Genomic DNA, 27,888 nt, shown 5'->3' with positions numbered 1-27,888 from the left:
GTACATGCTCCACTCTGATGGATAGAATTCCTTTACACACCTCTCCTACAGCGTGAGCACCATGCTGAGCTTTCTCAGGAGAAGGCCCTGGGGGATACTGCAGGAGGAAGGGGCTCTCCTGCTGTTGGCAGCTGCTGCATGGGGTCAGCAGTGTGGGTGGGAGGACTTCAGTCATGCTCTGCTCCAACCATACACCCAACCATACATCACGTCCCTCTGCCACCCTCTGCCAGCTCTCAGCTCCAGCCTGGCTTGTCATTAAAAATAGAACCCATTTCCCAGGGTTGCTGTGAGTGCTAATTTTTAGAGTGCATATATAGTCATACTGACAAGCAGTTCTCACAGGGCGAACGAAAAACACCTTTGATTTTATTGCCCACCTGCCTGGGGCCCGGGGCCTGGGCAGTCCTTCTACCCCTGGGTAAAACTGGGGCTAGCAAAATGACTGTTCTGACAGGACTTGGGGGGATATCAGGTCCTACAATCACATAGTCTCAGGTCAATTATGGAAAGTATCCGGTCCAATATACCAATCAGTACTTCCATCCTTATTCAAAGACAAGACACATGGGAAGAAATCCTTGTTTTCTGTCTCTCTGACTCCCCGTGTTTGCTAACTTCCTTCCAGCCCCTCCAGAGTGAAGTGCTTGGACGGAGGAGAGAAAAAGAGGCATAGAAAGTTCTTATTTGATGGGTACAAAGTGTGGCTTCACGCCATCCGGACTGATAGGTACTTAAGTTAACCCATTCTCTTACTGGCACTTTTAGGACTCTTCAGAGGGGCTCCTTCCCAAAGATGTACTGTGGTTCTTCACTTGTCCCACCTGACTAAGGCCTTGGTTTGCTGGAAATCCACACAGTACTCACCTTCTCTGCCCTCAGGATGATATCCCTCTCATACATGACTTGAAATTGTTCCAGACCAGATAGATCTCTTGCCCACTGCATGGCTCATACCGGGCCAGGGGAATATTCATGTATCCTTTGTCCAAAAACTCTAGGACTGAAGGTCTAGCTGAATACAGCAGTATCTCTCCCCCTTGACCTCCAAAGCCACTCACCAGTAAACTCTCAGCCTCTCTGTTTCCTGAGGGGGGGGCAGGGAGTCAGACACCAGTCCACCCTGTCCACCCCGACTGCAGCAAGCTCCTACCAAGGATTCTGCAGGGCCTGCTGTGGAGCCTGCCGCAAAATACAGAATGAGACGGGTTTTATACACTTCTTTAGCCTTTTGAGGGAGGGAAGCATTTCTGACTTGAATTCTCCCTAAGAGACTTTGCCTGCCATTCATAATTTTACATCTTTATTTTTCTTTCCCATGACCCCTGATCAAACATCCCTTTGGTGACCACGAACATGTCATAAATTATTCACTTGTCACTTTACTGGGGCTTTACCACAGATTGGTGTATACAGTTGTGGGGATAACATGCACAATCACTGCAGTAGGAATTAAGCCACCATATACAGTTTAAACACACGCAAGCCCCACCATGAGCACCGTTCTTTGATAATCTTGCTGTGCACCTGCAAGCTAAATGACCTTGAGATTTGATATCTCCAGTGGCCTATCTAGTTACCTACAAAATCTGGTAACAAATAACATTTTTGACCCAACTTTGTTTATGCTAAATAGCTCTGATTACCCGGGTGGAGGAGGGTGGAGGGATAAATGACTTTTAAATGTTATTTTTGCCAAAATCTGCTAATAGTACTTAGTTTCATAGTTCTGGACATACACCTGGTGACCAAAAGAGCTTTAAACAAAGAGATCAAAGTCCATAGGAAAAGAGTTTTATTTCGGTTTCCTTAGAATTTAGACCACCCTGTAAAAGAACATGGGATGTCTTCAAGGTAAATAAGTAGTACTCACAACGAACTGAGACACAGGAACTATAAAGGGAAGTACCAATGTGTATGAACAATACTTTTTGGAGGTAAGACTTGTCAGGTGGGCCAGTATAGTTATAATGGTCAAGGTGACAAGGAATTAATCTGAAAGAAATCATGAGAATCCCTAAAAGAAGCAGTTTCCTGAACTGGCTGTGTCAGAACCATCTAGAATAGTAAGTTCCCCGAGTGAACCAGACACAAACCTGTCTATACCTGAGAAGGCCACTAGTCTACCCAATACCCATTCTTTGCTTCTTCTTAGTAACAGAACCCTGATTTTATTGGTGGTTGTGTATCCAACTAGAAGCAACATTTCTCAGCTTCTCCTTCAAGTTAGTGTGGCCATATGACTCATTCTCACCAGTGAATGTAAGTAGAGGTTGTTGTATGTTCTTTCCGAGGAGGCTCCTTTATGGGGGATGAAGAGCTAGATGTGAATTTTTTGTTTTCTACCCATTCCCCCCTCCCCTTCTCTGTGGAATTAGACTTCAAGACTGGATTTCTCTAGCAAATATCCTACAACATGAAGTCTTCTTAAAGTCAGAAGCCACAGAAGACAGATTGGATCCCCAATGACCAGGAACTGCCATGTCCACCCTGTATTGCTTCTTCCACATTCTTTTGTAGGAAGGAAAGTAAACCTAACATGTTTAGGTGCCTATTATTATATACCATCAAATCATAAACACAGTGATACTGGCATTTTTTTGACCTTACCAGATGCCAGCAGATGACTTTCATTTTCACTTAACTATAAGTATCCCAACGATGCCACCTGGTTGCCAACGATAGCAGTATGTCATTTGGAAATGTTCAAATAGGGGGGAAATGCCCATCTTAAGAATTAATGGCACAGGTCTTTAGAGTTTTTAGTTCATCCTGCTGCCCTAGCCTACCTGAATTCTTCCTAGTAAAGTCCCTGCTTATGAGACCTACGGAAGTTGGGAGCCTCCAATACAGGAAGAGAAGTGGCCACAGGGGAATGCCTTGTGCACGGTCAGCACAGAAAGGCAGCGAAGGGAAATGCAATCTCGCTCAGCTATTGCGACCCGCAGCGGGGAGAAGGCGAAGTGTCAGTGAGAAAGCAGCTGTAACAACATCGGGGTGAGGAATTTATTTATTGCAGGGTTAAGAACCTCTTGTCCTCTAATGGACCTTAAGGAAACACAGAGAGAGTCTGGAAATTATGGTAGCCCCCGGATAAAAACCAAAGCGAGCCCCAAAGGAAGTCAATGGCAATCAGAGCAGGGACAGCCGACTGGCGGTTCGTCCCCTGGCACAGGCCATCGGCCATTAGCTCTGGGAAGACACCTACGCTAAGTATCTGCTAAACTCCTAGGGCTGTTTTGGTTCTTCTCAATTAATTCATTTTTTTAAAAATTTGAGCTCCGGTGAAACACTTGTAGACGTGGCAGTTTACCGAGCATCTCAATATCATTATGAAATTCCAGTCAGAAACTGCTAGACACCTGGACTCCCGTGTTGGCCATGCTAGGTAACTGCCGCAGAAATGGACGTGGCGGGGTTAGACTCACAGACTGAAGAACAACAAATTATCCTGACGTAGGGTAGAGCAGTGTTGCATCCACACATTTACACACACTAACATGCTGGTAAAGGACAGAAAATCATATTCTTATGAAAGGATTAAGGATAAATGTTAGAGTTGAAACGAAGCTAATTCTGGAAGCTGTGGGTGAATTATTATTGATACGAGCTATTTTTCTACTAGGTAAAAATAATAGTCTCTGGAGACTAAAGGTAAATTGAAACCATTTGAACTTCTCCACTCTCCTCCTATACTAGAACTGCACGCCTCTGCCCTTTGCCACATGACGGCATCACTTCCTACTACAGTGGCCCAACCTAGATGACCCCCAGCCAGAAGTGGGGCCACCCAGCCGAGCCCAGGCTGGATCAGCTGAACCTCGTCTGCAGACCTGTGAGCATGAGAATAACATGCTGTGAGCCTCAGGTTCTTTGGGTGGGTTGTTTCTCCATGTCAGCACAGTAATAGGGGTCATCTACGTCCCCCAAATATTTATATATTGAAATCCTAACCCCCCAAAGATGATGATACTGGGGGGGGGCTCTGAGAGGGGCTTAAGTCCTTAGGGTAGAGCCCGCATGAATGGCATTAGTGCTCTTAAAAGAGGCTCCAGAGAGCTCCCTTTCCCTTTCCCTGTGTGATGACACAGCAAGAAAGGTGTTATCTATGAACCAGACACCAGATCTGCCAGTGCCTTGATCTTGGACTTCCAGCCTCCAGAACTGTGAGAAATAAATCCCTGTTGTTTACAAGCCCCACAGTCTGTGGTAGCCTGGGTTAGACAGGGTCTGATTCAGTACTCAAAAAAAAAAAAAAAAAATGCCAGCTAGTAATAGGCATTTTTTTAAGTTCAAAAATGCAAAAGTAGAAGGACATAACCCCAAATATAATGCTTTGAAATCATTTTTGATGTGTCATAGTAGCATCTTTAAAGTTTTCAAATTATAGAACCTTCAACTGGTATAACGAATGCCTCAGTATAAGATATGTTAACCGGTTTTTTGAATTGTTATCTAGGGTAATTTAAGTGCAATCATGGCTTTCCATACCCTGCTTTCTACCTGCAACCATAACCTCCAATATATAGTAATTTTCTTTTTGCTTCTTGCGCCTCCGTGTCCTATTGCCTCTGCTCTCCTCATAGTTGAGGAAAACAGTCAAAAGATCAGGTGGAGAAAGTCATATAAAGCACCCGGGTAGCCCACATACACAATGATCTACACCAAATGAGAGTTCATTAAACTACCTTGTTTTAATATCATGTTGTAAATAGCTTCTTAACCCAGACATACAATCTGTGCTTTAAAAAGGTAAAGATTATTTCTTAAGACCAAATGTAAACAGATTAAATGATAAAAATAGATTCTGTTTACTGATTAATCTTTACAGTATTTATTTGCTGAATAACAAATAATATTTGTTATATTTGCAATAAACACATCACCAATTTCCTATTTATCTCTCTCCCCATAATGCCAGGTACATGGAAGTCACTCAAAAGGATACACATGAATAACGAAGGACCCAGTGCATGGCTTCAGAGGTGTTTACTATTTGGTCAAACAAGAATTTTTTAAATTGTCGGTCATAAAGTGAAATCTACATTAACAGACGTGTTAAACGTTGATCTAATCTGCATGGTTGCTGTGTGACATCACTGTATGGCCTGTGGGAAAATGTGATTCCTGAGATCATTGTTGGCTGTTATCCATCACTTTCCTCACTGTCAATCATGTCTCCTGAAGTGCCGTGGGACTGTGAATTGGGGTCAGGATGTTCAACTGCAGCCCAGCTTTCTATAGGTGCTAAGGGAGCAAATAGGCCCTACCACCTAAAAGAGTTACAAAAATAACCATGGTGTGTGGAAGTTTTCCTCAAGGTGTGCCATATAGAAAAAATGTAGACTGAACACAGAAGTCTTTTCGGATCGCTCTCAATCATCCGTAAGGAATGTGTTTTCTAGTTAATCAGTCCTTGCCATACAGTGATCTGCCTGTTATTTTGCATTTATTTAAAATATCCTCTGCTAAATAATTGTGTTTATTTTTAAAAGTAAACTGCTTAAAAATTACATTGTTTCTTTCTATAAACCAACATAGTCGTTCCCTTCACAATGCAAAAATACACAGTATCCCGAAGCCGAGCGGCCCCAGCCTCACACTTTCTGCCATGTACCTTGGTGCGATTACAACCTAAGTCATTTTAAAAAATTAATTCTGGATTTGTGTGGGATCTGGCAGAGCTTTCACTTAGCGATAAGGTGTGAGATAAAGTCTGAACTTAGTAGGGCTAACAAAACTTTACTGGTATCATAATTCACATTTTTTTAGGACGGTTTTTAAAACAATCCTACAAGTCCCTAACGGGTATATAAAACGGAACAGAGGCTGTAAGCAATCTTTCTTTCCTGGGCTCATTAAGGCCTTGCAATCATTTCTATCTGTGTTGTATACATGTCGAGACTCTTCCACATTTGAATGTACTTGTGAAATCACTGGAACAAATTAACTGAAAGAAAACCACTCTGAAACCGCGTGAGCTTTTGAGCCTGCCACGGACGTTTAAAGGCTCATACAACCTAGCTTGTATTTTTCTCTGGGTCTGGGTGTCTAAGTGGTCATAGAATGCATGAAAGAGGAAGAAGTGGGTATTGACCAAAGATCGCGTGTACCAGTCTTTTCAGACGGGAACTGAAAACCCTTTGAAGCATTTTTCACAACAGATAATGGCTGTTTAACAGATCTGAAACCAATAATCAGTTTTCTTGACCTACAGTTGAAAACAAGATTATCTTTGAACTAAATAAGATCAGCTTAAATATCCCTTTGGAGATGTTTTTATTTATTAAATGCCTTCATTAATAACACCATCTTTCACTTCCCATTACTCCAATTCGATTTCTCCTGCATACAAAGTAATGAGCAGAATGGCTGTGAATCCAGTTAACATTCCAGCATTCTGAATCATGAAGTAAGTAAAATCGGTTTTTCTTCCAGTTATCTTTTCTCTCAGCATATCGTTCATCTCTGGAAACTGAGAGAGAGAGACATTGTTAGATAACTATTGCCATCTGGTGGTAAAACGTAAAACAGTCGCCTAGAGATTTCGGCCAGGGGCGAGGGTGAGGAATTAATTCGGATGTGTAAATGTTTTAGTATAGATAGCATTAAAGGGATATCTAGCCCTATCAAACACAAACAGGAATAAAAGTATGGAAATAGTGTTCCCCAAGTGAGTGAATCAGTGGAATGGGATTTAACCTCATTTTATGCCTCCTATTTGTCTGTCTCTCTCTCCCCCTTACTCTCTATGCTCCATCCACACCATTCTTTCAGGACCTCAACTAGATCCACCCTCTTTCCCCCATCAAAATCTTCACACCCAGCCAAACTGCTATCTGAACTCTTCCCCCTCCAATTTTTCAGTGAGTTATGCCCTCGAGGTTTCAGCTTAAATCACACTTTCTAGCAAGATTTCCCTTAGCCCCTCCTAAGTTACATTAGATTCCTCTAACATCATCTTTCACCGCAGAGATTGCTTTTCCTCTTAGCTCACAGATTTTTTTACTTTTAATTATTTAGTCATGGAGTGTGATTTTGTTCATTGAATTTCCAGTTTCCTCTCTTTAAAGACAGAATGCCCCACAGATGCAGGGGCTGTGCCTCCTTTCCTCACCCCAGTGTCCCCAGTGCCTTACAAATTCCAGGCCAGGCACAGGAATATCAATCAACAGTAGCTGATTAAGTCAATTTTTAGAAATCACTATGCATTTAATTCCTTCTACTTGCTCTACCCCTCACAAAATCTTAAGGTTTTTATTTTATTTTTTTAAAGATTTTATTTATTTATTTATTTATTTATTTGACAGAGAGAGAGACAGTGAGAGAGGGAACACAAGCTGGGGGAGTGGGAGAGGGAGAAGCAGGCTTCCTGCTGAGCAGCGAGCCCAATGCGGGGCTCAATCCCAGGACCCTGGGACCATGACCTGAGCCAAAGGCAGACGCCCAATGACTAAGCCACCCAGGCACCCCAAAATCTTAAGGTTTTTAAATAAATCATGTGCTCTTTTAGGATTGAAGGCTATAACAATCTCATTACAGTAAAAGCAAATAAAACTCCAAGTTCTGTACTTAAAATCTACCCTCACTCAGCAAATAAACTCTACTGAAAAGGCTCCATAAGATCTGTAAATGGCAGCTTTTAAAAATATTCCAAAACCATGTGCTATATATACAATGGCACATTGTACCAAAGCATCCAAGAGGTCTCCAGAATCCCATCAATCCATGTGCCTGACTGAAGAAAGCTGTTACCAGGATCAAGTGAGTGAAAGTTGTGAAATTATTCTGAAAAAAGCAAAACTGCTATAAGGGCATATGGCATCACTTATTAGGATTATTTCCTTAAACTGAACAATTTTAATAGATTCCATTCTTATAACCAAGAAAGAAGTGATGCCCTAGCATAGATAGAGCATGAGACATTAATTCTGTGAAGAAAAATATAAATGCAGTGACAGTTCCAAGAGATGAAATGCTTGCTCTGATAAGGGCCTGCAAAGAGCAAGGAACAGAGCTAGACAGTTATCATTTGGAGCTAAGAATGCGGATGAAGGAAGCTAAATTATTAAATTATGTATGTAATACATATTCAGTTCCAAATGCAAAGAAAATGTTCCTTGATTTGCATATATGGAGCACATTTTCATTTTCTAGAAAGCTGTCTATGATTCATTTGAAAATGCACAGGGCACAGGACCATTGATATTCTCTCTCTTACACACACACATACAAAGACATAAATAAAGATGTAGACACAGTACGGACATAAACAGATACAAATATATACTGACCCAAGTCAATGTTGTTCTATTTCAATTTACCAGCTTTAGTTCAACCCAAAAGGCTGCCACTGTTTAGAACTTTGAAATAACAAAATGCTATTTACTCTAACAAGTTATTCCCTTCTAAATGTGACATCCTCACAAAAGAGGGGGGAGAGGTCCCGTGGGGACATACTATAATAGAGAACAAGGTTTACCTCCCACAAGGCAAAAAAACCTGGGGAAATATCTCTACTTCAGCAGAAGAAAATCATTTCTTTTTCTACCAATAAGATCATAGATCGAAAGATCAGTGAGAATCACTTTCAAATTACTACTAATATGAAAGAGTTATCTGTTGAGCCAGAATGTTTTAAATTACAACAGAACTTCCACACTGTGGAAAGCAGAAGGTTACCCTTAGTCAACTCATAACCCAGATGTTTCATTCTAAATTTTAAATTAAAACAAAATTTTATAATTTCTTACCATATCTGCCAGAGAAATATAGAGGAACATGCCTCCAGCAAGGGCAAATATAATATTTGGAGCAAAATTGTTGCCCACCAAAATGCCAAAAGCTAGCCCGACATAGCAGGAACACGCCGAAAGGAAATTGAATAACAAGGCTTGCCGAGTGCTCATTCCTGCGCTGAGTAGAATCACAAAGTCTCCTAGAAGAAGAAAACATCAAGTGAATAGTTTGGGCTCTTTTGGGATGAGAAAAGATACGCATCAATGTCCAACCAGGGTTCCTTCATTTTGATGTATCAGTGGGATTTTTAAGAGTGTGTCGCCTAAAATGTCTTACCCACTGAAACCAAAAGTGACTGACTTTCACAGTATGAACAGAGCCTCTTACCTAACTCATGAGGAAACTCTTCACACAGAATTGCTATAGAAGTACTGAGGCCCTGAAGAAGGGACAAGGTGCAGGAAGCCCCAATCGCCAGGCCATCTATGAAATTGTGGAGGGCGTCACTGAGCGTTATCATCCAGGCAATTGTTCCTATTTTTGAGAGTTTGGGTCCCTTCAAACAGGTACACGAACTTGACTCCGTTTTGCCATCCTGTAAAATAACAGAAAATCAACCAACAAAATAACCAACATTTTTTTTTTCTTAGAGAGAGAGACCGAGAAAGAGTGCGTTTGCAGGAGCTGGGGGGAAGGGGCAGAGAGCGAGAATCCCAAACAGGCTCCAAACCCAAGCCTGACGTGGGGGCTCGATCTCACTACCACGAAATCACTACCTGAGCAGAAATCAAGAGTCCCACACCCAACCCACTGAGCCACCCAGGTGCCCCAATAACCAACATTTCTTGAAAGTCTCAGAGATACACAGAAGTAAGAGATGTGTTATATATTCAGAAAGACACACAGTTCCAACAGAGAGTCTTTCATAGTGGTTAAGAACTCCTAATCATTTACAATAACAACAAAATGACAACAAAAACTTATGGTAGGGAAAAAGGAAACGAATAGGTTGACAGGCCTTGAACAAGCCACTTAAAAGACATTTTACTTTGGGTTCCCCTTAAAAAAAATCCTTTTGATTTGTATGAACAATTCTTACTATTGCCTTCCTAAAATGCAACAGATACTAACCTAAGAATTCAATTCATTTTCATACTAAAATAAAGGAAGTTTTCCAAAGACTAAATTTAAAGTCTTTTTCCATGTTACAATGTACAGGTGAAATCCATATTTAAAGCACAATGACATCAAAGAACGTTTACTTGTAATCCCTCCTATGTTATCTGAGCAGGTAATCTGGGCCTCAGTTTCTTCAATTGTGAAATGAAGGTAATGTACTAAATGATACATTTTTCAATGACTTACTAAGTTTCCATTGTGTTCCAAAGTAGTGTTGGGTGATTAAGCTGTAACGTGTTTCCTATCAGCTCTAAATTTCAAAGAGTCTCTTAACACATTTCATGAAATGTGATGGAACAGGCTTGCCTTTGCACTAACACCTCTTTCCATTTTGCAACAATAATAAAAACAGAAAATCCTACAACAAAACCTTTGTAAGAATTTAGATTTCCATGAAATTTACAAAATTGTATAAAATCAAACACCAAACGCCAACTAAAGCATTTTCCAGAAACTGGAGAAAAAGATAATAAAATGCAAATTTGTTTTTAAGTAGGGAAGCAATTTACAATTAACTGGAGAACATTTGTTCCAAATTCTCCTCCCCTCAACTCTACCTCAACAGTTAATCTACATATTTATTGAGCATCTGCAATTTGTAAGACAGTGTGCTGAATGCTATGGGGAGTGCCCAGAAGTGGGAAATACAACTTGTGTCTTCAAGAAGTGTATTTATATTGGAGAAACAAGATGTAAAGAATATGACTGACTATTTAAAAATCGTTCAGTATACATCCGGATGAGAAGGGCTGCCTTCAAACCCATCATCTGAGAGGTTTTAGGTTTATTCCAATGTTGCTTCATTGTTCAAAACACTTTGGGGCCTGCTCTTTCAGAATTGACTAGATCTTGCAATACACCTTTTCACTGTGTCATTAGCAGCAAATCTTCATCTTTGGGGGATGTTTTTGTGTGTAGACACAGCCAAAAGTCACTTGGAGCCACTAAATTCTTAAATTAACACGGAAGGAGGGAGGACTGTTACTCGTCGTAGCGGTGGTTGTAGAAGTAGCGGGAGCTGTAATAGTAGGAGGAGGAGACACCGCAAAGGCAAATAGCATGTATCATGTGCCAGGCACTGCTCTAAGTACTTAAGATATTTAATTCCTTTCGAACAATTCTGTGAATTAAGGTCTATTATTATCATCATTCTAGAGTTGAAGAAACTGAAACACAGAAATGTTGGTGAGCTTACCGAGGGATGCAAAAGCAATAAGTGGACTATTTTTAGTAACTGTTTTACTACTCCAGATTTATGGGCGGTGGGTGGATACTTCTTGTTCGAAATAGGCTCTGAAGGCAATTCACAAGGAGAATACCCCCTTTCTCTCAAAAAAAAAAAAAAAAACTCTTCTAAACACTTGAAGCAATGCCAGAGTAAGTGTTCAATCTCCTTTCATTTTAAAGGTAAATCTCAGCAGCATAAAAAGAATTCCATCTGCTCTTCAAATGTGGTCTTTTTACTTTACAGTGTTAAAAGATAAACCGAAGTAAATTTAAAGCTTTAAGGGTTTATTTGAAAAAAAGTGATTCAAATTGGGCAGTGTCAAACCGGATGTGGTTAGGGGCACTCCATCGACAGGAGCTCAGGGAGAGACTTTTACAGAGAAAAGGCAGAAGCAAAGCAAGAAAACTATTGATTGGCTGTAACTTAACGCCCAGCTGGCTTTTCATGACCAATTGTCTTTAGGTTTCAATTTCATAACCTTGGGACATTTACAGGCTTATGATTTGTTTATATAGGCTGCCAAGGATTAGAGCACCCCAGTTTAATGGCCTCCTTATTTAATCAATTTAACAATTGATACATCATAAATGGACAACACAATCATGATTTAGTACAGGTCACATAGGTGACTTGGGTAAGAAATGCCCCAGAGCAGGAAGCAATAATTGCCAAAGAATAAACAAAAGTGGTTATGAGAAAAGCCATAGAGGAAGAGACCTTGGCTTTGCAAAAACTTATGCCAAGAGACACTTAATAAGACCAATTGTTTTCATCTTCCAATTTGGTTTACCTAATCAAATATTTATAATGTCTTTATTTATTTGTGAGGATTTAGGGAAAAGATTAAAAGACCAAATCTTGACTACCTGATATTATGTACAGAATCTGTATACAAACTCCTTTAATTCTGAAAAAGAAATTCAATTAATATATCAGGCATGATTATCTTACCTCTATTAGTACAGATATTATTGACTGTATTTCTTACCTCTAAGTACAGATATTATTGACTGTATTTCTTATGCTCTATAAGCTTATGTGTCAAATGACACTGCTGGGTAGGTTAACAGCCATACATTTTTAATATTTTTGGAACAAACATTAGTTGGCGAACATTCACGAAGAGCTTGTTTTTAATTCACCTGATACTAAGTCACTGAGCAAAGAAAACACTAAATTTAAGTCCCTCTAGTTAAGTTAGTGAGTATTCTCTCTCCTTTCCTTTATTTTTGTTTGCTGTTGTTGTCATTGTTTGCTTGCTTCTGTGACTTACATAGTACATTTAAGGCTGTTTCTTTTTCTTTTTTTTTTCCACCCCATGGCTATTTTTTTTAGGCTATTTTCTTTAGGCTGTTTCTAACCTCAGCCATGATGAGGCAATTCAATCTAGTGAAAAGACCTTAGTTCTGACACCCAGGAAAACCAAGTTCTAACTTGGCTCTGACAGGAATTACTGTGTAATCATCAGCAAGACTATTAACATCTCTCATCTTAGTTATTCATGGAAATAAAAGTCAAAGTGAAAGTCCAGACTACTCAGAATGGGGGGATGGGGAAGAATATCATGGACCAAAGTTATAAGAGTAGAGGGGAGACTAGAATCCCCATGTAAGTATAGAGGGGAAGAAGCAAAAAGGAAAAGGAAAACAAAGTACTAAGAAAATCAAAATTAAGAAATCCAGTAGACTTAATGCAGAATCCTTATGTTTAAGCAAAGAGGAGGAAGATTAAAAGAGGAGGAGGGCGGGGCGCCTGGGTGGCTCAGTCGTTAAGCGTCTGCCTTCAGCTCGGGTCATGGTCCCAGGGTCCTGGGATCAAGCCCCACATCGGGCTCCCTGCTCAGCGGGAAGCCTGCTTCTCCCTCTCCCACTCCCCCTGCTTGTGTTCCCTCTCTCGCTGTGTCTCTCTCTGTCAAATAAATAAATAAAATCTTTAAAAAAACAAAAAGAGGAGGAGGGCATAAGGAGCAGAGAATGAAGAACATAAGGGGAAGGAGGTATGGTATGCCGGGGGCCGGAGGAAGAGAAATAGAAGAGTAAGATACGGAGGATGGAGAAAAAGAGTAAAAAGGAAGAAGTGGACGAGAACAAGAAGCAGGGTGAGGAGGAGGAGGAAGATAAGGAAAGAAAAGAGGACTTAGCTATCCTTTAGTAAGATATGAATCCTATAAATATGGCTTACATGTGCAGTGAAGTATTACAGAGTAGTAGAAACAATGAATGCCTATATATCTCCACATGTAAAGATGTCCAAAACACAGTGTTGAGGTAAAATGTGTGTGTGTGTGTGTGTGTGTGTCTATCTCAGTATGGACAATATTTTGTTAAAATAAATATTATTATATAATTCCATGAAGGCCTAAGTGCAAATATATTTGAACGATATTTACAAAATTGGTAATCACAGTTCTCCTTGGGAGAGAGTATTGTGGGTAATCCTTGCAGGCTTTTTTCCTCTTATGGGTGTTCTGGATTTTTTTTTGCATTTATTATCATTTTAATACTCAGAAAACAAAACATTCAAGCCATGGGATGAGAAATAGCAAGAGGGAAAAGTGAACTTGTCATGATTCAGGAGTTATCATCAGCAAACAAGGTAAAGCTGGAGAATCAGGCTGCCAGCCAGATTTTGTCTGCATTGAAAAGAGTATGTATTGTCATATGAAAATTAAACTTTTTTCGTTGGGTTAATGGTTGCAAAGACCAGCATGAGCATAGTCAGATCTCATTTGGCATTTGGGGAGGCAAAATGAACCATGATTAATGAAAATGTTCTTATGGTTTATTGTCTATATGTCTACATTGATAAGAAGGTAAAAGTGAACAACCATTCCAGGTAAAAGTTAAATTCCAAATTCTAAATCCCATGGTAAAAGAATTTTGCTGAGGAAGAACTCTGATAAAAATAAAACCAAACCAAAAAGGAAAGGAGCAACCCACCAAAAAGCATAACGAAGATGGTAAAAGGAAGTATAAATAACAACAAAAGATGAAAGTTATATGCAAAGAAATACATAAATTCTATGTCCATGAAAAAGAAATTAATGTAATAAAAATAAAAATAATAAAATGACATTTTAAGAGGCTGCAGATAAGGGGAAGGGGTGAGGTTTAAGGAGAGGAGCACTGAGTGCAAGCTAGCTTAATGACTGAAGGATATGTACCTTGGCATCAAATTGGCATGAGTTTGAGTAATGGCTCCTTAATCTCTTTGTGCCTATAGAAAGTTACTTGGGTCCTAGCTAATCCAATAAGACAAGAAAAGTAAATAAAAGGCATATACATGTTGGAAAGAAAGAAATAAAACTGTCTTTGTTGGTAAATGACATGACTGTTTACATAGAAAATCTAAAAGAAATGACCAAAAAAAGCTCCAAGAACTAATAAGCAATTATGGCAAGGATGTACAAGGTTAATATACAAAAGTCAATTACTTTCCTATATAACAGCAATGAATAAGTGGAACTTGAATTTAAAATCACAATACCATTTACATCGACACCCCCCTAAAAATGACTAGATAGAAATCTAACAAAATATGTACAAGGTCCGTATGAGGAAAAGCACAAAACTATAATAAAAGAAATCAAAGAAGAACTAAATAGATGGAGAGATATTTTATGTTTATGGATTGGAAGACTCAATATTGTCAAGATGTTATTTCTTCCTAATGTGACCTATAGATTCAGTGCAATCCCCATCAAAATCCTGGCAAGTTATTTTGTGGGTATTTGTCTTTCTAAAATTTATATGGAAAGGCAAGTACCTAGAATAGCCCACACAACATTGAAGGAATGGAACAAAGTTGGAGGACTCACAGTACATGACTTAGACTTACTAATAAAGCTACAATAATCAAGACAGTGTGACAATGGTGAAAGAACAAATAGATCAAGAAAATAGAGAGTCCAGAAATAGACTCATAAATATGGTCAACTCACTTTTAACAAAGGAGCAAAGGCAGAGCAATGGAGAAAAGATAGTCCTTCAACAAATGGTGCTAGAACCAGTGGACATCCACAAGCAAACAAACAAAAAATCTAGATACCTTACATCCTTCACAAAAATTAACTCAAAAGGGATCATAGACCTAAAGTCAAATGCAAAACTATAAAACTCCTTGAAAATAACATAGGAGAAAACCTAGATAACCTTGAGTAGAGCAATGAATTTTTAGATACACCAAAAACACAACACATGAAAGAAATAACTGGTAACCTGAACTTCATTAAAATTAAAAACTTCTGCTCTGCCAAAGACAATGTCAACAGAATGGAATGACAAGCCACAGACTGAGAGAAAATACTTGCAAAAGATACATCCAATAGAGAACAGTTAAAATATACAAAGAACTCTTAAAACTAAACAATAAGAAAACAACCTGATTTTAAAATGGACCAAAGACCTTAACAGACACCTTACCAAAGGAAATATACATAGCACATGGGCAAAACTTTTAGGTGTAGTGTTAAACTTCATGTAAAAGAAATGACTGAGATATAGACCTATACTAACTGGTGGGTGGGTGCTAGGAAGTTGGCTAGGTTGTCAGAAACTTCCAAAAACCACAATTGGACGTTGGTCGCAAGGAGATCTGGACAGAAATATACAGATGGACCTCTTATAAAAGGCATAGAGTGTGAAGATGATCTCATGAGAGATCATCACAGAGGATAGTCTCAATAATAAAGTGAACAAGAAGATCTAACTGTAAACATCACTTGGTATCTTTCATTAGCCATTCTGATGTTGGTTTAATGGGTCCGTAAACAAAGGGGTCAGAATAGAGGGAATGGTGACTATTCATAGCTCAGCATTCTCTTCTTCTAGCCAGCGTTGATCTGGCTTGCACCGAAGAAGGTCCAACCTGTCCAAAACCAGGATTGATGCTGAACCTCTAAAAAGGCATCACCACCCAATGGGATAGGAAGGCCCAGCTGGCTATACGTAGAGGCAGGATGACTACATTGATGATCCCTTCCATCCTAATGAGGTACTCTTTGGACTCAGAAAGATAGACATATGTAATATGTCTTCCCTGCTTTCAGTGTTTCTGCTAGCATCATCATTCATGGATTTATAGTATGCCTGATATATAGCCAAGATAACCTATATAAATTGTCTCCAAACCATTTTGCATCAAAGCAAGTGAGACAATCGGCTCAATCCTTAGAATTCACATGTCCTGTCACTTTCCCCTTCATAGAATAAACAGCCTGATAGAATTATGGAATGCCCCAGTGAAGGCCCAGCTAAAGTGTAAGCCAAGGGATAAAATCCTGAAAGATTGGAGCTCTGCCCACAGAATGAAGATATGTGCCTTATACCAGCAGCCAAATATACGGGACTATCACTGCTATAGGGATGCACAGGTCCAGTGGAGGTTAGGGTGGCCCATTTTGTGTTTACACCTAATAACTCACCTGATGGATTCTTGCTTTCTGTCCCCAAAACCTTAGACTTGGTGAGTTTGAAGGTCCTAATATCCAAAGGAATAATTCATCCACCAGAAAACATGGCCATTTTCTGATTCACTGGAAGTAGAGATTAACCCCAGGAAATTCAAGGTTCTTTATATCCATAAACCATAGGTAGATGAGGAAGTCACTATATATTGTCTAGGATAATGGCACCCAATGATCAGGAAAACCTGAGTTTTTGCTACAGAATAAAGATAAGAACAATGTTTGGAACTCAGGAAATTTAGTGGGGCATTTCTTATACTCCCCTTCCAATGATCCTCGTCAAGGAAGAAGAGCAACAACCCAGTGAAGACCAGACCACCAAGGACTCAGATCTGGCAGGAATGAAGGTCTGGGTCCCCACAATTGGAAAAGGACCTTACCAGTCAAGGTGATATCAGACAGTGAGTTAAATACAGAAGTTTAGTGGAAGGAGGCACTATAATTACCAGCATAGGCCTTATAACCATCTACAGAGGCTAGGACTAGCTATTATTTAAATTTATATTCCTTAATTGCATCTCTTCTCCCTATCTCCGTCCCCTGGTATTTTATATGAAGAATACTGGTGGTGGCCAACATTTTAATTCTAGATTGCATATTACTGAATTGCTATCACACGGGGACGATACACCACACAGTTGTTGATGGGGATTCACACAGTCTCTGTGTTGGGGACATGCATTTTTCACCCAGATGAAGGGAAAGAGTGGAGGCTGACAGAAAAAAGGGGCGGAGTATACCACATATCTTTCATTTCCCCTTCCAGATCCACTTTCCACCCTTCTTTTTCCAGTTCTCTGCTCTAGGAGACCAGTATCAACTGTGTCAAAGGGCTCCCATGTTCCTGGCTTCTAGTTGGTTCCAAACAAAGAGCTCTAACATAAAATTGGAGGGAAAGAGGAGAGGGAGACCAAGGTACTTATTCCCTGGGCTCCTTACTTCAGGGGTAACGAGCTGGCTATGTCCTTAATTAAAGATCACTGTTCCACATACAGTGCTTACCTGTACAAAACTATGTCCTAGGTTCTAGCAACTTCTTCCTTCCCTTTTCCCTTTGATTATTCTTAGCTTGATAAGATTATCCATAGCTCCACTATTCCAAGTCCCAGTTTTACTGCACTCTCCCTTGTGGCTCACTTACACCTTGCTCAAAGTTTTGTAAATTGTCCCTTTCCTATTTATTATTTATCCTTAACTGAATGTGCCACCTCTTTCTGGAAAGAACATGACTGATTTAAAGTCTAATGCTCTTTCCACACAGAATGCTCACAGACTCTACATATGCCATTAAATATATCTTAATGGGAAAAATTACAAAAAAGATTAAATAGATATAAAGATATCATAAAGAGTTAAAGGTGCCATACAAACGTAAAATTTTAGGGGTGTCGGAGTGGATCAATCGGTTAAGCATCCCACTCTTGATTTCAACTCAGGTCATGATCTCAGGGTTGTGAGATCCAGCCCCACATCGGGCTCCGTACTGGGGTGGAGACTGCTTAAGATTCTCTCTCTCTCTCTTTCCTTCTGCCTCTCTCGCTCCCTCCCTCTCTAAAAAGAAAATGCAAATGTAAATTTTTAGTGGGCTTTGCTTTTATGACTGTATTTTATAGTAATCTTGATGTACTTTATAGCTGATGGTTCCTTCGAACTCCTCTGGCCCAAAAAAGTCAGTCTCAGATCACTATAACCAAAATGAAACTTCATATAAGAAAAGAAGAAATCAATTTTATCTTTAATGTATGCAACCAAACATAATTCAAATGTGCTTAGTCTCTTGTTTTAGGAAAATCTCATACCTATTTCCAAAACTCCCCTTGCTAATGAAAATAACCATTAACAGGAAAATAACAATTTCCAGAAACCTTGAAAATTGTTTCCTTTCCCTCCATCCCTTCAGTGGAATGTGAGCAAAGTTGTTTTGGTCTTTAAGAGTTGAAATAATTGCCTTTCATTTTCAGCCGGGACCATATCATTTTACCGTCTTGAAAAAAATTACTTAGGAGAAATCTGACAGGTTTTCAAGAAATATGCTACTATTTTGCCAATGGAATTTAAAGTATACACTAATAAGTATTTGCAGTTATCCTAATGGACCATTTACACCACTCTAAAAGGTTGCCTACTGCTACGACAGATGGGGATAGCATTAATGCTCTCTGATACGTTCGGGAAGCAGGATATCATTTCTTATAAAAAGCCTGTATAATGTGTGTCCCAGCCCACACAACTCTCGTTGTTACTGAGAAGCCTTAAAGGGAGTCAGGAGGCACCAGGAAACTGGTTAAGTTTTAAAGTAAGCTGCAGAATGTTGCTGGGCTCTTGAAAAGTAGTGTTCCCAAAATCCAGGAATATCTCCATTGCTCAGCATCAGAACTTCCAGAATAGTTCAGACAAGGAAAGACTGGTAGGGTGGGCTGTGGTAGAGGAACCAGCCCCATGTGGGAGCTGCCTAACCTGTAATTACTGTTTGACACAAGTTATGGCAAAAGAACTGAAATGTAGAAGATTCCACCTAATGTAATACAAATGACTGATTAATCAGTCTTCAAAAGATGAAGGAGTGCTCTCTGATGGGCAGAGAAGATCTAGAAATGCACACGCCTTAGGGCAAGAAGTTTGGGAAAAGTGAAAAGAGACAAGGAAGGAAAGATGACAGGAGGGATGAGAGCAAGGGCTAACTGCCGTCACTGTGACCAAGCAGGTAACTAGGACCCTAGAGGAGGTGTTGGGAAATAGGCAATTGGTGGGGAGTCGAAAGGAAAATAAGCACCAGAGAGTTAGAAATCAAAAGGGGCTCTCTGTGAGGGAGCAGCCAGCAATCCGGTCTATATCTCAGTAGTTCAGGAAAACAGAGGCTATCTCTACTTCATATTTGGGAAGTGAGGAGTGGGAATGCACAGGGGATAAGGGTAGCAGGACCTCGTTCTCTCTTAAAGATGTCACTATGACACTCTGAAGATTTGCTCACCAGTTTAAAAAGAAGTTTTATAGTGGGGAATTGAGCATGGAAGATACAGGACATACTCACTGGCCCAGAACAGTAATAATGACAACATTAGTAGTACAAGTTATTTACTCTTCCCAACGTGGTTATTATGCCCATTTTACAGATGAGAAAAGTGAGGTATGAAGAGGTTAAATAATACACCCAAAGTTATACCTCTAAAAAAGAGTAGAGACAGGTTTTAACACCTATGCCAAACAGGCATGGCTGTGATCTCCAGCAGATGAGGAATTTTATCTTCTTTCTTGTTCGCCCCTGTTCACCCAGTATCTAGCACTGCTGCAGGCATTCTGAATATTTGTTGTCTGAAGAAATTAAGGTGTAATAATAGTAAAAGTACATTTTCTCTCACGACAGGCTCACAAATCGTTGTCATGTGAAGCATCCATTCCAATCTCGCCAAAGAGCAAACACATGGACACTTACACACAACGTTGAAAAGGGTGTGCACTGATGAATGTTCATTCATCAATTCTAAATTGGTTCATCTACATTAAAAAACTCTACAAGTGCAGAAGTGTTTCTGTTGTCTTTTGTTTCTTTGCCAATTCTTTGTGACTAAAAGTTGTGGAGGCAGATCAAAAGCTCCTGGAGGACAAGGATTTGTTTTCATTTCAGCCCAGAGTTTAACATTAGTAGGTGTTCAGTAAGTGTGTTCTTTAAATAAATGATGGGGAATGGGGACTTGTTTTGCTAAACCGAGTGGAGAAGTGGAATGTGGGAATGACATTCTCACCAACAGATCTGAAAGTGCTCCCACCTCCATCCTAGGAACCATTAAAAGGCAGGAGATTTTTATCAGCAGCCATCTTGCATCTCACTTTGGGAGACTGACACATTTTTCAGAAGATTGTTGGAGAAGGGAGCATAAAAATAAAAGTAGTAGCAACAAAGGCAATGAACACTGTGGAGTGCTTTCTGTTTGCAAAGCACTCTCCTGAATGACATGAGATGAGTACTTCTAATACCCTAGTCACAGATGAAGTGATGAGAATACTACAGGAAAGGACTTGACCAAAACCACAAAACTAACAATGGAAAAAGCCAGGACTCGAGCCCACATGATTTGGCTCCTAAGCTCATGCAATAAAAACCAGAGACTGCTCAAAAGAACTGAGTTTTTCAGATAAGAATTTCTGAGTTCAGTAGTTTGTTACTACAATAATGGATTATTTTACTGCTGTCACCAGCCTCCATCTTGTTAGATACCAATGATTCAAGTACCTCTGGTTTTGAGTAGAATACACTAAGCTGGTGTTCTGAGGTTTGCTAACACTTCATACACACTGAAAATACTTCCAGTCATTGAGGGAAAAAGACACCATCCTTGGGCTTTCAAATCCACCATCTGTTGTTTCCAGACCACATTATGGATGGAAATTTTTTCACTGCCCTTCCAAGCACCTATTTGAGATTATTGATATATTTAAATGTTAGAAAACAGTAAAACTTGAAGAAAGAATCACATCTTGAATTTTCTCCAGTGTCTTTTTTACCAGCATCCACTGTGCTCTAGCTACTCTGACCTTCTTCTATTCCTAAAACCCACCAAACGCTTTCCCACCCTAGAGACCCGTGCGGGCTGTTCCCTCAGCCATGACCTTTTCTCCCTCATCTTTGCATGGATAGCTGCTTCTTCTGGCTCAGATTTTAGCTTAAATGTGTCCCTGGCCACCCAAACTACTAAAGTAGCCACCCAGACATCATCACACCACCACATTTTAATTTCCTCAACATCATGTGCAACCCTAGGACATTGAACCGTGAGACCCCTGGAATAAAAAAGAGTGCCGGAAAGCAGGAACATTTTCTAACTTGCCACAGTGTAAACAGGGCATAGAACAGAGCCTGGCACTGGACAGGTGATCACAGCATACGTGATAAGTGAGTGAATGACAGGATGAATAAATGAATACTACCTCCTGCCCTTTAATACAGCTTCACTGATTTGACCTATAGACTAGAATGTCATTCAGAACATGAAATGTTACCACAAAAGCCCCAGTTTAAAATTGCCATTCTTGGGGCGCCTTGGTGGCTCAGTTGGTTAAGCTTCTGAGTCTTGATTTCAGCTCAGGTCATGATCTCAGAGTCCTGGGATAGAGACCCCACGGTGGGCTCCGTGCCCAGCGCAGAGAATGCTTGAGATTCTCTCTCCCTCTGCCCCTTTCTCTCTCAAGTAAATAAATAAATCTTTCTTTTTAAAAAAGATTGCCATTATTATTTTAACATACAAGTTGCATGACTCTGAAACTCTGGTCAAAGTCACAAAAAACATAAAGAATCCAGAGAAAATGGGGACTATTTCTTCCCAGTAAAGGATTTTTGCAATTTTACTTCCGTAAAAGTAAAACTATCTCTAGGTTTAAGTATTTGTTTAGCAGCCTAGAAAACTATTAATGATGACCCCTCACTTTGGTTTTTCTGATACATACTTTATAACCTAGTAATTAAAGCATATGAGCTAGAAAGCATCAGACCAGAGACCTGCAAGGTTTACTGAACCTGCAAAGATAATCTTTATTGGTGTTTTCTCAGCTATAGAACTTTTTTGACTTTAGTGCGCTCTCACTAAGTTGCTATAAAGGTTAAATAAAGTCCTTTTCATTAAGCAATTTGGTATTCCTATGAAGAAGATTCAATAAAATAAATTTTGTTCTTTATTTTTAATACTCTGGTACCTGATAACAGAAATAAAAAGAAATAATTTCCCAACATTTTTAAAAATAACTGGGCTCACACATTGGGCTGTCTCCTTTCTACTGATAAGAACTCAAAACTTATAATACATCTGAATCAATTGTTCCACTAATTAACATGGCGAGCAAACTTAGACAGGAGAAAGTCACCACTTAACTAAAATAAATGAGTTATTAACTTAATTGGAATGAGACCCTCAGAAAGAGACCGAAATCCCCTATCTAAAAAGCAGGCATATAGTAAAATCAAATTTCACCACCCAATCAATGATCTGACTCTAACTTGGTACATTTGTTAAAAGTGAGCACCTAATTCAGTCTTCAAACACCTCCAATTATTTTTTATTCACTAAGATTATCAGTGAAGTATTAATAGTTACAAAAGTGATATTTTTGTTATGCAAATCACCATACATTACATCATTAGTTTTTGATGTAGTGTTCCATGATTCATTGTTTGCGTATAACACCCAGTGCTCCATGCAGTTCATGCCCTCTTTAATACCCATCACCAGGCTAACCCATCCCCCATCCCCTCCCCTCCAGAACCCTCAGTTTGTTTCTCAGAGTCCACAGTCTCTCATGGTTCATCTCCCCCCTCCAAATTCCCCCCCTTCATTTTTCCCTTCCTGCTATCTAAAAGTGATGTTTTTGATCTGGACATGTGCCTCAGACATAAAACTGAATAGATATGAACAGAGAGACAGACAAATATCTACAGATGAGCGTGTGTGTGTGTGTGTGTGTGTGTGTGTAACAACCTGCTAATACTCTATAGTGTAGTACTGTCAAACTCAAAAAACATTTTGGAAAGACACATTTCATTTGCAAGATGCTTTTACTTTATAATCTAATTTAAGATATTTATTTTGAAATATATGGAATAAATATAACCTGAAATAACTGAATATAGAATAAATTCTACCTCCCCAAGTGCTTCTCTCTGGGACGTAAATTCTATTTATTATAATAAAACAACTCAAGCTTTGGCAAATTTTCCATCATGCAATCCATATAAGTAAAAATTACTTACCAGGTCTTGATCCATTATTCCCAAACTGCATGATGTAGCATGTAAAGAATATAGTATTTTATAAATATTTTCAAATGAGCAAATAGCATAAGTCAAAGAAAAGACAGAGGCCAATGTTGGCAAGTCCAGTATTTATGACATGAACATCTTTTATAATGCAACCTTTAAAAATTTTTGAAAAAGCTGATGTTAATGGCAGACCAGCAATAGAATATGTATTTAAATTCTTCCATTGCTTATGCTCCTTTGCGACTGGGCTTCCCACACAATAGAATTAAGCAACTTTCTGATGTCCAGAATAATTTACTTGAACTTTTTAAATTTTTTCCTCATTTATCAAAAGAAAAATGTGTTGGCATTCATTCTCAATTTTTTTTATCAATCAGAACGCATGACAGAGCAACATAGCAATTCTTCATTATACTAACGGGGAAAATTAACTTGACATCAAGCCTAATTGAGTAAAACCTCACTAATTCTTCTACATAAGGATAAGTCCTGCTTGATTAGTGAAAGCAATTTAGTATAGAGTGTGTTTAGATAAATACACTATTATTGCTTTCTAGAACTCACACTAACAAATGGCTCCCACAGCAAGCATGGTGGGGGGTGGGTAGAGGTCCTAAGCAAAGTGGCCACATTGCATGGATAAGACTAATGTAGCATATCAATTACATAATAACAACTTGGATGTTATTTCTTTAGATAATTTAAAAACCTTAGGTGCATCTTGCCCTAAAATTGTTCAAAAGCAATTTTTATAGATGCTGCCAAGATACTCTGTAGCCCAGCATATAAACAAAATATGGCAAATCATAATTCATTAGCTATGACTAGATTAAGAGAGTCGAAATTAAGGAGCTTTCACTATGCAGGCAATCCTCAACTCACTACAGGTTATACATAAGTTCACCTGTAAGTTTATTGTTTTTTTTATTAATAACATATAATGTATTATTTGTTTCAGGCGTACAGGTCTGTGATTCATCAGTCTTACACAATTCACAGCGCTCACCATAGCACATACCCTCCCCAATGTCCATGTAAATTAATTGTTAGGAATCGAAACTGATTACAGCAATGTTCCCATTAGGAAGTTAGTCTCACGTTGTGGAAGGAACATGGACTTGAGACTCAGGATCCCGGGAGGGGATTTCATCATAGCTTTGCCATTTATTATCTGGATGAACTTGAGTGAGTGACTTAAGAGTCTTAAGTTACTCATGCATAAATTAATTTAATACCTATTTTAGAGGGCTGTTGTAAGAATCAAACATAATAATAGCTATAAAGCACCTACTATAAGTGCTACCTACTCTTACCCCTAGACATTTCTTTTCTTTTTTCAAGTATCTCTTTACATCACAGAGGATTAGCTGAGAGGTTACAGAAGCACTTCAATGGGTTCATGAACCCCTTTAAATTGTATGTAATAATTGGTGGGTATGTATACTCTTCTGTTGCAAAAGTTAATGCACTTGGGGCACCTGGGTGGCTCAGTTGTTAAGCGTCTGCCTTCGGCTCAAGTCATGATCCCTGGGTCCTGGGATCGAGCCCCGCATCGGGCTCCCTGCTCAGTGGGAAGCTTGCTTCTCCCTCTCCCGCTCCCCCTGCTTGTGTTCCCTCTCTCGCTGTCTCTCTCTCTGTCAAATAAATCAATAAAAATCTTTAAAAAAAAAGTTAATGAGCTTCATCAAACAGCTTCCTAAGGGGAATGATTAAGAATGTTCTATAGGTACACTTCCCTCAATTTTTCAATTTAAATGGCCAAATGTTTAAAAATAATAATTGGAAGTATCCTCTGCAACTTGGTTACCATTTCGTCAAATCTTATTTACCTAGTAAACTCCCACCTGTCCTTCAAGCTGTACAAGCCTTATCTTCTCAGGAAAACATCCATGCTCACATCACTTGCATCACTTCCCACCCTGACATGTGGTACACCTTTCTCGGCACCTTGTGTACACCTCTGCTACAGCACTCATTACACAGTATTCTAACTATTTTTCACATGTCTATAAGTACCTTTAAGGAGTACCAAGTACATGGTAGATGCCTGTCAAGCAGATAAGACTTTTTTTCTCACAAAAATGTTAAAAGTAGTCATTTTAGTTGATGAGAAGCATGCGAATCAGGAAGCTACTTAGCTCTGTTCAAAGAACTTCGAGCGTGACTGATCTAAGTTCAAGTAAATTCTGACCTCTCTGAAACTCAATTTCCTCATCTGTGAAAATGGAGATCATCACACCTACCAATCGAGGTCGTACATGAATAATATTTCCTAAGTACTGAGTATACTCCCTGCACGTGATAGGTACCACCACCATCACAACACCTACTACCACCATCACTGTCCTTGCTGTGAATTATTCAGGAGTGACAAGCAATAGAAATCTGACATGCATATTAATGGGTTGCTCTCCCCAACACTGACTATGTTTCAGAGACTAGAGAAAAGAAAAATCTGTGCAGAAACAGCCTTCCAGGAGGTGGAGTGCAAAATAAGGTTTCTGGAACTTCAACATAGGAGCAAGCTACTTTCATATGTGATCGCCCGTCTCCCTGAACCCTCCAGCCCTCCGAAGGTAACAGGCATGCCATTCTCCCTGTCTGCAATAGTGAGGGACCCTACCCAGATGGATTATTGCTCTCTCTGTTTCACATCTCTACAGAACGGTGCCCAAGCTTGTGAGCTCCACACAAGGCTGTAAAGGTCAACATGTCCACCCCTGAAAGTAAGGACACAGGCTCAAGTCCGAAAATTCTGCCTTTCTGCTCAGCAATCTGTTACAGTCTGTTACGATCACCACATTAACAGAGTCCAGTCCAAACCTTTTGCATTTTTCCCCAACCCCACACTCTTTCACCGCTACTTCCCACTTGCCCGAGATGGAAGCCATCTGACACACACTTCTCCTCTATCCACAGACACTTTCTCCACCTTCCCTCCATCTTAGAATAGGACCCCTTCTCCTTTTCATTATCAACAGATCCACCTGTGTTCTTATTCCCTCTTCATTTCTTTTCTAGGAATTTGCTCCAACAGATATTCTTCTTATGACTTCCATTCTCTTCTGTCCACTCAGCTTTCCTTCCTGTATGAAATCTCCCTTGGATTTCCCAAATCTTTTCTTCCCTTCAACGACAAACTCCTTGAAATATTTCACTTTTCTAGTCTTTTTCTGTACTTATTAAATCTGGCCTTTCCTCTCCTTACAGCAAACTGAAGCATATTAATGCCTCCAAAAGTAGCTATCTCTGGCTTCAGAAGCATTGAATATGTATGTATTCTTTTCCAAACCCTTTCAAAAACACTGAGGAAGAAGTTATTCAGCACACATTGGGCGCCACTTCTAAATATCCCTCAGAACTGTCTCATCGCCCATTGTTCCAGCCATCAGGGCAGATCCTCCCAATCTCCTCTTTCTTGAATCTTCTTCCAAAATTTTCTCTCCCCACCCCACACCAGTTCTCTATCTTCAGATAAACTCGCTACTGTGGACACTGATCTATTATTCTCCTTCAGTATTTACCCTGTGCTGGGGTTAATGTAAACAAAGACACACCTTATATCAAGGAGGATCTACTAGATACTGGGGACCCACAAGGTTTCTTCATTCACAGATGGAAACATGGCACCACCCCACCCACCCCAGCCCCTGGCCATTTTCTTCCACTTTTTCTCTCTAATGTCCCTGAATATAGCATTGCCTAGTATATAGGACTTTGTCCACCAAAGTCTCTTCTAATGAACTTGACTTTGGGAAATTCTTTTCTGAACGGTAAGCCAATCAACATGAAAATTCAAGTCAACTGCCTCCAGATCCTTTATTCAAACTTGCTACCTGGTTTTGTTCTCTGCAAACTGTCGTGAAAACTCTGCTCTCCTCCTCTATTCTAGAAACCTTCATTAATATAACTCTTAGATATAAATTGCTTCTGCATTGAAGTAAGCCATCTATTTTTGAATCTTTAAAATGTTTTCTGACCATATCTTCACAGAAGATAAAATGTATAAAATGATCTCCTCTTCCCAGTTGACATGTACTTACAAACCTGGGATGTGATCCCACAACTTTGTACCAAGTCTCCTTTTAAGAGCTGCTCAATACTTGGCCATTGAACTAAAGGACTTTGTGGCTTTGAGTTCACACACAATGCTGTCCACTGTTATTCTCATTTAATCCCCATTGCTCCTCTGGAACATGGTGATATTTGATAGTATGGTAGTAGTAGTAATACGATTTAATATTTACTGCATACCTATACTTATTCATTACTTTTAGAATATTTCATTTAATCCTAGTAATAATCCTGACTGGTAGAGATCTTTCCAATTTACAAATGAAGTTTTAGAAAAGTAAAGTAACCTGATTAGTTGTCAGAATCAGATTTAAACTCAAATCCATCTGACTCAAAGTTTTAAAAGTTACTAATCAATTACATTTAATGACTAATACTGTAGTTCAGAAATGACACAATCTTTGTGAGAAAATAACTTATTTATTCATTTAGTCTTTCACCCTGATTGAAGACTCC

General features: G+C 39.4%; 1 protein-coding gene across 1 annotated transcript in view; it reads right to left on the bottom strand.

Moving 5' to 3' along the window:
* Positions 1–6,325: 6,325 nt before the first annotated feature.
* Positions 6,326–27,888, bottom strand: part of SLC39A8 (solute carrier family 39 member 8) — a 67,670-nt gene continuing 46,107 nt past the window's right edge. The window contains exons 6-8 of the mRNA XM_028091210.2: positions 9,127–9,334; positions 8,754–8,938; positions 6,326–6,475 (exon numbers count right to left, since the gene is read on the bottom strand). Coding sequence (XP_027947011.1) covers positions 6,326–6,475; positions 8,754–8,938; positions 9,127–9,334 — 543 coding nt within the window. The remainder of the gene's footprint in view (positions 6,476–8,753; positions 8,939–9,126; positions 9,335–27,888) is intronic.

Source organism: Eumetopias jubatus, unplaced genomic scaffold, assembly GCF_037043125.1.
Source record: "Eumetopias jubatus isolate StellerSeaLion01/CBP00866 unplaced genomic scaffold, mEumJub1_p1.0 scaffold_2, whole genome shotgun sequence".
Classification (NCBI taxonomy): domain Eukaryota; kingdom Metazoa; phylum Chordata; class Mammalia; order Carnivora; family Otariidae; genus Eumetopias; species Eumetopias jubatus.
This window is presented reverse-complemented; position numbering and strand designations above follow the sequence as displayed.